This window comes from Empidonax traillii, unplaced genomic scaffold (assembly GCF_003031625.1).
Source record: "Empidonax traillii isolate 1590-97213 ecotype Southwest subspecies unplaced genomic scaffold, ASM303162v1 scaffold952:size333442, whole genome shotgun sequence".
NCBI lineage: Eukaryota > Metazoa > Chordata > Aves > Passeriformes > Tyrannidae > Empidonax > Empidonax traillii.
This window is the reverse complement of record NW_020956145.1, coordinates 117,116-129,707: the sequence shown is the minus strand read 5'-3', so window position 1 is coordinate 129,707 and position 12,592 is coordinate 117,116. Positions and strand designations below refer to the sequence as shown.

At 33.6% G+C, this 12,592-nt stretch overlaps 1 protein-coding gene across 1 annotated transcript in view; it reads right to left on the bottom strand.

Annotated features, from left to right (window-relative positions):
* Positions 1–12,592, bottom strand: part of LOC114067667 (ryanodine receptor 2) — a 169,835-nt gene that overhangs the window by 46,796 nt on the left and 110,447 nt on the right. Inside the window, exons 59-64 of the mRNA XM_027903257.1 lie at positions 9,982–10,085; positions 9,382–9,433; positions 9,181–9,234; positions 7,540–7,563; positions 1,512–1,611; positions 593–672 (exon numbers count right to left, since the gene is read on the bottom strand). Of these exons, the coding sequence (XP_027759058.1) occupies positions 593–672; positions 1,512–1,611; positions 7,540–7,563; positions 9,181–9,234; positions 9,382–9,433; positions 9,982–10,085 (414 nt within the window). The remainder of the gene's footprint in view (positions 1–592; positions 673–1,511; positions 1,612–7,539; positions 7,564–9,180; positions 9,235–9,381; positions 9,434–9,981; positions 10,086–12,592) is intronic.

The following is a 12,592-nucleotide window of genomic DNA, read 5'->3' as shown; positions in this document are numbered from 1 at the left end:
CTGTCCTACAGTAATTTAGAATGGTAGGTATGAAGCCTTCTTGACTCAGGAATCTTCAACTAGGACAGAACACTGAATGTATCCTGTATCAGTCTCTTCTCCTCAACAGGATATTCTTAAAATACCAGACTTGTCCACTGATCCACAAATTATCTTATGATAGACTAGAGAATCAAGCTTGAGAACTCTGCTTTTATCAGCAAGACTCTCCATTGCATAAGCTAAGGACTTCTGAAGTTGTATATCATTCTTTTTTGGTGAAGATTGGGGTCAGCAATTTTACTCTACTGACTGTGGCAGTCTCCCAAGAGACCCTTCCCTCCCAAAGAATTCCTCTAGAAGTAAATGACATAAAACTTCCTCCTTCCACCTGAAGCACAAAACAAAATTCTTTTAGCCTTGTACACAAATAAGAAATAGATAGCCACCAAACAAGATACTTTGGTATACTACTTTTTTCTGGGAACAAGAGTAAGAGGAGAAACAGCATGTGACAAAAGGCACACTATGTAATGTGCTACTACAGTAATAACGATCATGGTATAAAGAATCTATACTGACTAGAATGGGCGAAAAGAAACTAATACCTTACCTGTTGAACAGTAGAATTTCCTCCATTTAAGATGGCAATTCCTAGCTTTAGGGTAGCTGCAACCATTGGCCCCATCTCACCTGAAAAATTATTTTAAAATACACTTTTAGATCATATATAAAATAAGAATGTTCTATTAATTTAACCGTTCAGTGACTTGTAAAACAGACCCTTCATAATCTCTAGTGTGACTTAATAGCTTCCTGAGTGCCTATAGACAGTGTAATGTATACAAAGCACACACAAGAGGTAAGATATAAGGCAGGAAGAACTGAGCTCAGTGAAAATTGTGTTTCAATCGCTAGAGTATCCAGTAGTTGATTTAAGGCTGGGTGCACAATTTTAAGCTAGCTATCAAGTTTAACAAGGTGTCTCCTCTGCATGCCAGTCTAGATGTTTTGATTCCCAGTTCCTTCAGAAAACTAAATGATCCAAGCATTTAGTTACAGCAAACAAAATTAGTAAACAGGAATTTTTAAAACATCACTACTGTGGAAACAAACCACAGAAGTAAAAATGAAACACCTTAGAGTAAGATGGTTTCTAAGGGACAAAAGCATCATTTACACTTCTGAAATTTTTTATCAAAGCACACCGATAAAGTAGATATTTTGGGAATAATAAAAGACTAGAGTCTGCATCTACTCCAAAATAGTACACATTCCAGCTATGAAGTTTTTCACACCTCCTCTCAATTAGCACTAGAAAAAATAATAATAACTACCAAAGAAAGGAAAGACTCTTGAGAACTAGTCATCATTTTCTGGATTAGCTGTCAGCAATTTTTGAAACTCTGGGTTCATTTTGAAAGCAGACCATAGTGCCGAACATCTGCAAGTTTTGTCCAATAAAAAACACAATCATTTCAAAGTTCATTAGAAATAAGGTTTAAAAGTTAACCTACACACCAAAACCTTACCTTTACTAGCACTGATGGTTTGCAGAACCATCTCAGCAGCACCCCGATCATGAAGTCTGGCTTGTTGATACAAAAGTTTTTGCTTTTCCATTTCTTTTTCCTGAATAAAAATTCCAGTCATTTAAGATGAGACTTCAGTTACTATCAGTCCTCCAAAAGTTTTTGGTTTTCTCTTAGTATATGGGCTCTATGGCAACATCATGGACCATTTTAATACATACAATGCTACTGAACAAATATTTAACAGGATCAAGTAATAATGTCTACTTGGTATTTTTCTTTAATATGTTTTTAGCAGTTTATCTGGAGTCATCTCAATTGTTCAAAGCCCATGTTCTTTATATAGATATATACTGCATGTATCAAACTTGCACTTTTGTGCCGTGTTTTTGTGCAACAGTTCATACTCTTAATTATCTTCTATAGTGTGACCATAACTTCATACTGCTCAGTATGTGGCTCTTGAGTTGCAAGTTGTTGCTGAATACCAGAGTAACAGAAGCATCTCAGAATTTTTTTCAAAACATATCATGGCATTACAATATAGATTGCTCACCCTGCTAACAGAATATTTGATAGAATACACTGTGCTTTTATATTTTGCATTCTCTAGCGGCAACAAACAATACTGCATGGCGTTGCTTGAGCAATGGTGAAGTTTGTTTTTTGTCATTTAAACTACTACCGAAAACATAAAGAGCATAAAGAGCAAACATAAAGGCACAGTTAATTCCAGATGAGTTTGAACTCTCATCAAGTTAATTGAAGTTTGCTGGAGAATTGAGGATGACTAAGCAGTATAAGTTGCAAAATGGAAGTTGCATAGAGCCCTATGACAGTGAGTCCATCAGATGGCGTGGTAAAAAGCTTACTCAAAAGGAACATGACACAATCAGTTAGTATCATGTCCAAAAACACAACGCCCAAAACATGTATGACCTAAAAGCAGGAACAGCTGCAGCAGAGGTAGCCAGAATGACAGCTTTGCTGCCATAAACTTTCCATCCAAGTTACGGAAAAAATACATTGGAAGATGGAAGAGGTTTAAAAAATGAAGGCTTGCTAAATAGAGGATATGAATAATAAATTAAAAAAGAAGAGGTAAAAAAGAGAAATATGTTCAAATGAATGAAAAAGAAACCTTTAACTCAAAAGCAAACCAACACAGACATTTATGCTGTTACCAGAGAGTTCTCGCCGAGGCTGGCAAATTTGTTTCTTAAATCTTTGATAATATCGTGCTGCGGAAACAAAATTCATCAGGGTTGTTTTTTTTTTTTCCACACTATTAGTTCTCCTGTGGTTAAATTGTGGTTTAAATTGCTTTAAATTATGTGACAGATCTAGATGGAGGCACAAAAAGGAAAAAAAAAATGGCAGCGTTGCTTTATATTTAGCCATGCTAAGGTTTGAAAGTTATGCCTTCATGTTTAAACCTCTTCCTGGGAGTTCAACAAAAGCAAAACAGAAACATACATACATACACACACACATACACACACCACACGCACAAACCACCATCATGACAAAATCATGACATCACAGTTTCAAAATAGCTACAATAAAATATTTTCATGTGCTTCAGATATCACTGAAAACTGATCAGTGTTTCTTTTCTTAAAACTCTTACCTGCTTCTAGCTACTTTTACTTTGAGACCCAACAATTTTTCATCTTTCTTTCACTAGAAAATTTATTATTCACAAGCCTGATGTCAGCTGTACTACTTTTATTATCTGATATTTTCTGATGAGTTTATAAGTATGCTTACAGTGAGGATGCATCTGCATAATCTACAGACTAACTTCTTGCAATGGCACAATAGAAGAACAGTCAAAAGAGGCATTGCCATACAGCTTAAAATGAGAGGAGTGACATTTCCCATGGAAATCAAGATGTCTCAGTAATTAGTAAGAAAGCAGACCAAAAAACAAAGAAAACCAAAATCAACCAACCAAACCAATGCACCAATAAAGAAATACTACAAGCATTTCTTCTAAAAGCAGCTGTTCCTTTGATGATAATGCCCAAAGATCATGATTCCTTCTTCAGCTTGACCATGCTGTTCTACTGCTGCTTTCTCCATGAAAAGTTAATACATTTATATAAAATGTATGTGTGATGGCAGCACTTATAAGTGGGCTACCCATTGCCTACAAAGTATACTAAATAATTAAGGTACCCCATTTCTCTAAGATGTGCTTACACTGTTATCTGTACTACCAGTTTCAGCTTTTTGCACTTTATCCACTTGCTTGCCTGTTGATGTCAAAAAAACTACCAAAATAATTAGGCAATGGTTTGAGTTTTCGGTCATTCACAAAACCATCACAACAATAGCAAAATACTTCTAAATTACGTATTTAAAATAACTTACCAGAATCAAACACCACCCCCCCCAAACAAACAAACAAACAAATTCACAAAACCAAAAAAAAACTCATTGAAGACCAAGTCTGTCTTATCTCGGATGATTTACATTAACATGGGAAAAAGCTGACTACTTAGAAATGTATGTACATGCATTCTGCTATCACAGACTTTTTCCAGCAACCTACCAAATCAAGGAAACTTTTGAAACATACTCTTAAAAGCAGAGATCCAAAAATTTTTTACTTAATTCTATTTTTTGGGGGGGTCCTAAGTCATTATAAGCAATCATATGCCAAAATACACTGGAAAACACCACAATTTTTTGTTTGGATTTGTAGGCAACAAACTTGATAAAACCAAAGAGAAGCTTTAACTGACAAGTATGTTACTGAAATTCTTCATTTTCTTGTAATCCATACAGACAATAATACCTGGACTCTCCATTGGAGCTGAGACATATGGAGAGGTTTGTTTGCTGCCACCACTAAGCTCCAAGCCACAGATTGCCTCTGGCATAAGATCCCACTCTCACAGAGCATTCTCCTTTTTTTTTTTTTTTTTTAATATGAAGTCATGAAATTTAGTTAAGGAGAATGAACAAAAACATGGAAAGAGAAGAAATTACTTCCAACTCAACTGTTAGAAGATAAATCCTTCTCCTTTGAATTGTCTTCATATTTTATGCTTCTCAAGACTTCTGTTTAGTCCAGAGAACAAATCCTATTAGACAAACGTTACACTGCCAAAACTTGTGTTCACTTCAGCATCAGGCATGCATGAGTAAAACCTACGTAATTAAAATATCAAGTGCTCATGCAAAATATTTATGCATATATTTTTATATACATCTTTATTTAAAATTTAATTTTTTAAATTCAATATATGCTGGTTTATGCTCTATAAAGAAAATTGATTTTTCCCTAAAATACTACTTTTGGACTTCATCATTGAAGCATCACTGCTCATTACAGGGGATTTCGACTAGATGACCTTTAAAGGTCCTTTCCAACGCAAACTATTCTATGATTCTATGAATAAATAACTCATCCTGTAGTTTTAGAGTGAAAACCATGCATTAGGTTGCATACATTCCATTATGGGTAGGGAAAACTAAAGAAAAGCACATTTTCACATACTAATTGGAATGTTTAATTCCTAAGAATTGATAAATTGGTTATAGAGTCTGACCTTAATTCCTATAATACTTTAACAACACTAGTTGCTTATTGTAAATACATGGTGTATGGTTACTCTGTTTATTCAGGATTTGCAACAGTAAGAGACAACAGTAACATCTTCAAAAGGCTAGAGCCTTAAAAGGTTGCATTATTTTTATGTAAAACTGAAAATATTTCTGTGCCTGAGATAAGTGATAGCATAATGTATCATTCTGACAGAAAAAGTAGTGGATACAGAAGTCTATCAACAAAGTTGCTACTAATAACAGGATAGCATAAGGAAGATCTATTTCCCCCATTTCTTTTCTTCCTCTGAGGAGTCAATTTAAATCAATGTAATATAATTGAGTTTAAAAATATGAGATGGATTTTAACTCTTCTGTCTGAGTTCCCATCCCACACATATTAATACATAGTATATTAATACGTAGTAACCAGCAGAGTCAGCAACTCAGATGCAGAAACTATCTGCATTCAGTAGTAAAATGGTTCAATTTGAAATAGTTTCCTACCAGATAGAATCAAAAGGGACTGAGACACCAATTCTACAGGGAGATAACTGACCATCTGTTCAATAAGACAGAAAGTTAACTTAGAGAGAAAGGGCAAGGGGCAAGGATAACTATAATAACTCAAAGCAAAGAATAGCAGGTAAACAACACAGGAACGTAGTAGGACACGGACAACTTTATGGTGGATTTTTATTGTCACCTCCCTGTTGCCCACAGAGTCATCCCAGTATAGATTAACTGTACAAAAATGAGACTCCACTGCATCAGATATGGGTATGAAAATTGTCAATAAAATACACTTGGCATTTTTATCAGATTCTAAAGTTGCCCAAATGTCTCTGCTGCTCTGTGAAAAGATTCAAGACTTTAAACATCACATATTTTTAAAGTCTAGAGCAGCAGTACAGTTTTATTCCCATACAAATTGAACAGTCACTCTTTTCAGATGCACGCACAGCCTGAATTAAAAGAACTGCCTTCAACGTTGAGTTTTAAGACAGATGGCCAGACACAAAGAAACACACAAATGCACACACACACACATGCACAGAGCTGGGATATATGGTTTCATATCTGTACAACTGTTTCCTGCCATGTATGAAAGAAGTAAGGACTGTTTCTTGCTGTGCTTGGTTTTGGTTTGGTTTTTTTTCCCTTTTAAAACACTTCTCATTCAGGAAGATAGAAAATTTTCTGTGGAGCATATAACATTTAGTGTATGTAACGAGATAAGTAGGGTGACAGATACTTAGTACTTGAACAGTTGCATTATTGGAATAAAAAAAAATTATATTGTTAGATTGGTTATATATTTCCTTTGAAATTTTGTAATATGCACTTTGTGGCTATTAATACCTTTTAAATAACTTTTTGTGAATCCTTATGAGCACATTCATCTTCCAGGATAAAGCCTTTATTGTATAAGGTAGAACAGATCTGTGTAAATTTTTGAAGGAGTATATAGTAAAGTTGATTCTGAAATACATCATCTCTTCCCATAGGCAATGAAATTTGATGTTACTGGCTAGAGTCTCACCATTAGCTAAATCTGTGCATTCCAAATCTCAAGCAAGTCATCTCTACTTAGTCTAGCCACAGCACAAATAACTGTATTTAAACACCTCAGAACCAAAAAAAAACTAGTGACCCCATACACCATACGTTCTCTCAGAATATCAACCTTGCAGCACTATCAGCAAGCAGCCTGAGTCAACAATGGAAACTAAGACTTTTAACTGCATAAAGTAGGCAAGTAGGCTGCTGAATAAGCCATGGAACACCTTATAGAGAAAAATGGTGAGACTTTTGTGATGAGACACAAAAGAGTGTGTAAGAAATCGAGCCAATAAAATAATTCATACTGTGAAATTTCAGAGCTATTGCCTCTATGTTCTTAGAGAAAACATGAAACAACTAGGAAGTCACTTTAGGTAATGAGTAGCTAAGGAGTATTTCTATCAAATACTGTCATGATGAAGGCTAAGGACAGTCAGTTCCAAAGGATCTGAATCAGATATGAACTGTGACTGATGCTCTCTCTACGACAAATATCGGAAACAGAATTCGACCACTGTATTAGAAGTGTTTGTCTGCTAAGATATAGAAAAAAAGTCCAACTACTTTCTCTTAAGAGCCAAACAGATTGTTTCAATCAGTCAGATTTAATTATAACCAGAAAGAAGAAAACTGATGCACAAAAGGCAGCAAAACAATATGAACAAGACAAATGACACTCTGTTTTCCCCAAAACAGTAACACTATTTTACATGAAATATTCTGCATAAATAATTCTTGGAGTCTTTAAAGAGTTTGTTCACAAGAAGGGTTTGGTAGAGATGTCATGCTGGAACTGAAATATTAAAAACATTTTCAAGACCCTTTAGTTGAACTTATCCAAGATGTTGGGCCTGAAAAAATCACAAAATTAGACCCAGACAAATACACACATATTTTTTTTTTGTTTTACCTTGCTGCGTTGTGATCCTGTCACCTTAAGGAAGGGCAAGGACAAGAAGCGAAATAGTAATAAGAAAAAGAAGTCCAAAATTTTTTTCTGCAGGTGACTGACCAAATACATACACAAAATTGCCTTTTGAACATATAAATACATTATTCAAACATAAGTTTCACAGCTATAGAAAAATATTAATGAGAAACAAACGAATAGGATCTTCTCTCAAGAGAAAAAGTTGAATGTTGAACAAAGAACCCATTAAAATTTAGATAAGAAGCACTAATAAATTCCTTACTGATAATTTTTTTCATTTTTTTCAATTATTTCCTATTTATTGATTTTCACATTTATAAGCACAAGACTTTTGACACCTAACAAGCACATATGGGCTAACTGAAAGAAGCTTATAGAAGTGAATATTCTTTGTTTAGTCAATGATATGTCACACATTGCATTTCCAGGGGAAAAAAAAAACAAATCCACTGAAATTTGGATTCATACTTAGAAACTTGCCAAGAAACAAAAGTTTGTATATTGGGTGTATTAGTTGTAACTCAACTGAATTTTTGAGTGACTGAAAAGAATTTAGTATTGCTATTCTTTCTGATTTCTGTAAACAGTCAAATAGGGAATATGTAGTTAAATAATTCAGTGCTACCTCATGCAGCATCATGTAGAAAACACACAGAACATCTGAAGTGCACAAAACAACATGAGTAAAAGTAAACATGACCCAAACCATTCCTCAAAAAGTCAAACCAGCATAGTTTTATATGAAATCAACCAGTATATTTAGAAATATTTTTAAGAAATAAGAAAAGTATACATATTTCATGTTTCTGTGGTTTAGTAAAGGTATGAAATATAAGTATTACCTGCTTTGAAAAATATAAGAGACAACTTTTAATGTCAGAATTGTAATATGCTGAAATAAATTAAAATATTAAGTAATATTTATTTAATTCCCTCAGTGTCCCTCAGAAGATTTCATTTTATTAACGGAAGAAGAGAGACAGATCCCAGAGCAAACACATGACAAGGACTCATCTCTTACTCTTGTATTAAACTCTTGTGCATATCCTTGTACAGTGATGATCACTAAAAACTCAATATTGAACAACAATAAATATAGATCTCCTCAACATAAGCAAAAGATTAGCAGTACTGATGAATAAAAGCTCCCATTTTATTAAGAAGCATTAATATATATGTGAACATAAAACTTCTGTATGAATTACTGGTACTGAATGAAAATGACTACTGCAAAAAGCACTATTATTTCAGTATTTTAACAATCCAAACTAAAGGTAGGGCACAATACTTTAAAAGACACAGACTGTTATTATCAGACTTCTATCATAAGTTTCTAGCCATAATAGTTATTTTCAACAACTAAAAAGTTAAAGTCAATGAGATAAGTAAGTAAAATCCATTCAATTACTCTCTATATAATTTTATATTATGTGATACTATGTAAGTTTTTGTGTTACTAATATTAATCTGGTGACTCATATCTGCCAATCCAGCTTGTGACATGCAGTTCACTGGCATAATAAGCTGCAGTAAGCCATGAACCAAGAAACATAAATGTTGGCTGGAAGCTATGAAATAATGTCTAACATGAAAAGAAAAACAAAACAAATATAATCTTACTTCAAAACTCTTTACTTCTTCTTCACCATCATCATCTTCTTCATCATGGCAGCTCTGATATCATGAAGAAAGAAAACATTTACTGATAAGCTGCAAGGGAGGAGGGCATAAGCCTTCCTTCACTTTACAAATAGTTTTTCTTGATCTTCTTCATTAGTTTTATTAAAACAGAAAATATGCAAAAGATACCAAACAAGTTACCTTTGCCATAATGTCAGCATAAGCCATATACAGGAAATCTTCTTCCAATTTACTGGTTAATAGAGAGAGGAAAGGGAGGATGGAGATTAGAACCATTACTGTAGAACTGAAGTGCTAAAATAGTTTCAAACATCTTACAAATATTTCTAAAGGATTTCTATGCTAACAATTAATTACAAAACCATTTTTGGAAAATGAAGACTTGATTACCTAATACAAATAGAAAAGTAAAGCCAGCTATAAACAAAGTACTCAGAAATTCATAAACACCTTCCAGTGAAATGAACACAGTAATTTTTCAATTATTCTTAAAATATACTTGTATTTCACATTTAGAATATAACTGTCATTAGGGAACATAGAAAGAAGACAGAGGTGTCCTGAGCACAGCATTCATAACTGTGAAAAAGTCATGTTAAAATCTCTTTACATGCCACAAGTTAAAGAGGTCTGAGTGTAACTCAAACTCACCATATGTTCATATGCACACGTTTTGGCCTAGCCTATGCAATCTCACTTGAAAAGAGACATACGTAATTTCAAATACAGGAGTAATCTGAAAATCTGCATACACTCTGCAGTCTCTCACACCATCCCTACCATTTTTCAGTCAAGGCTGTTCGACTGAATAGCAGTATAAGTTGATGTAAAGGATCAACTCGTTTAAGGCTTTCATCTTCTTCTAGTGGTTCCTCCCCAGGTTTCTTTAGAGGAAAAAAAAAAAAAAGATTTTAAAAGTATATTCAATTATCTATAGTAAGAACATTTTACTCTGTGCAATTTACTAAACTTTAACTACTAACATATGTAATTCTGATTTGGACAATCAGGAGGGAGCAAGTTCCAAGCAAGGTATGAAAACACTGAACCCTGACTGTTTACAACATGAAGACTCACAGAGATGATACCATTTGCAAAGCTTTGGATTTTGTCTCCTCGTAAAAATTAACCCTCTTCCCTAGATTCTGAAAATAACCTCAATCTTTTACTCTTTTATCCAAAACTAGTGGTAACCAGATACGATCATTTGCTCTAATATCATTTGTTGCTTGCTGTGTTAACCAGCTTCATCAGCTAAAAATGAGAATCTTCTGTTTCAAGTCTTATGCCAGATATAATGTTCACTGAGGAACTCAGAGAGACTTAAAGGGAGAAAAAATCCAAACCTGAAGCTCACCAATAGTTTTAGAAAGAAGGAGCCATATCTACCAACAGCAGTAATGTTGGCAGGGTGTAGAATTTTAGGAGATGACAAAACAGTAACGTTCAAAAAATACTATATATCATTCAATAAATAAGATATAAGGCATAAAGAGGTTGGGGTATTTTTCATGTGGTTATTTTGCTCTCCGGTTTAGATAGCTCTAGGTAGTTTATTTTAAAATAAAAATGTAGTCCTAAACATTATAATGTCAACGATCAAAGCAGTGTTTTGAAAAGAATCTATAGAAATCTGCCCTCTGGCTTCTCATCTTTTGTCAAAAGACATTTCAGAAAGTAAGTTCTGCATATCAAGTTAGTAACAAAACTGCTTTGTCCAGACTTTTTTTTCTACAAAGAATGTGGTAGCTCAAAGAAAATTGGTTGCATAAATTAAGCCCACTCTACTTCCTTGTTTTCACCTAGCAGTATATACTAAAATACAGATAAATAAAATTAAGATAAGACAGCACAAGTAATACATTATTATATTGTTAGATGTTATCTGTAAAGCAATAATGATGGGTTGGTCATATAAGAGATATAAGGAAAATGGATTTTTTGCCTATTGAGAAAATAAATTTTGTATGACAAATAGATTCCTATGGGAATGCTTATAGATCTCTATGTGTAATACACTTTCTATGTGCCTGTGAAGTCCATCTTTTTCCACTCAGCTGTACCAAACATGAGTTGTTAAAGCTGAGAATTCACTTTAGTTGACATCTATGCACAATGATTTTTTCACATGCTACTCTATGATGGCCATACAAGGCTCATTTTACATTCTGCAGTATGTGAAAATATTTACAGTATCAATAACAGCATCAGAACATTTATGGATGTCTTCCCCTGCACTTTATTTCAATCTCATTCAGAATCCTGACCTTTCTCTTTAATTATCTGGCAATATTCTATACTTCATAATATTATCAACCAGAATATCTGTCGAATGCTTTAAAAGCTGATGAAGCAAAAGGTCAGAAATTGTGTTAATGTGCTACTAGTTTTCATAGGTTTACTAAAATTAAATGGAAGATCAAATTCACCAATGACTGAGTTATGCAGAACTCATTATTAAGCACGGCAGGAACACTAGAATCAAATGATTTTCTGACATTTCTGGGAAACAAATATTCTTAATTTTCAGTATTTTGAGACATTTGCCCTATAGTTATCTAATTGTAAAATAAAAATCTTTAACTGAATGTAACATAAGAGGGTAAAAAAATGATGAAGGCTTAAAGCATTTAATTTTATAAAATCTATTTTTTAAATGGTCATTAAACACATTGTTCTTATAATTTGTTATGTATATTAATGTCTACCAATAAAACTAATCAACAGTTATATCAAATAAGCTTAAGTGTTTATATAAACCATTTATTAAAGCAGAAGCATTTTAACAATTAATAAAAAGTTTTGAATACCCTATGGTGTTAACACCAAACATTTCCAGTTCAGTTCCCTTAAAGGCTTGATTTGTTGAATCAGAACTAAGAATTAGCAGAATTAAGCTCCTCAAAAAGAGTACAAGTGTATACTACTTTCTTTTAATATCATAAGGGGAGGAAGCAGTGCCACTTTTGTGTAAGGGACTTAAGGACAGAAGATTCATACAACAAAACTGCAAGTTTAAAGTCTAATTCTCTGCTTTTAGGGGGTGGAAATGCTCAACTTCCATATCCCAGAAAAAGCTCTTACCACAAGCCTATAAACTGCTGAGATCTGGCAAAGTCAGGAATGAGGTAGCTTTGATTGTATTTCTCCCTTTAAATTATTATTTTTATAGCAGAAAAGAATATTTAAGATTCTCAATATTGAGAAAGAACTGCATTGACAACCGCAGTTTATTAACTACAGAGTTGAAGGACAGGAAGTCTTGGCTATAGTTTCTGGGTTCTGGACTGATCCAGTTTTCTATCTAATATGTAAACAGTTTAGAAACTTCAGACAATTCTTGAAGCACATATCAGAGAACCCTAGGTTCCTCCTTTCTGCCCTTCCAGAT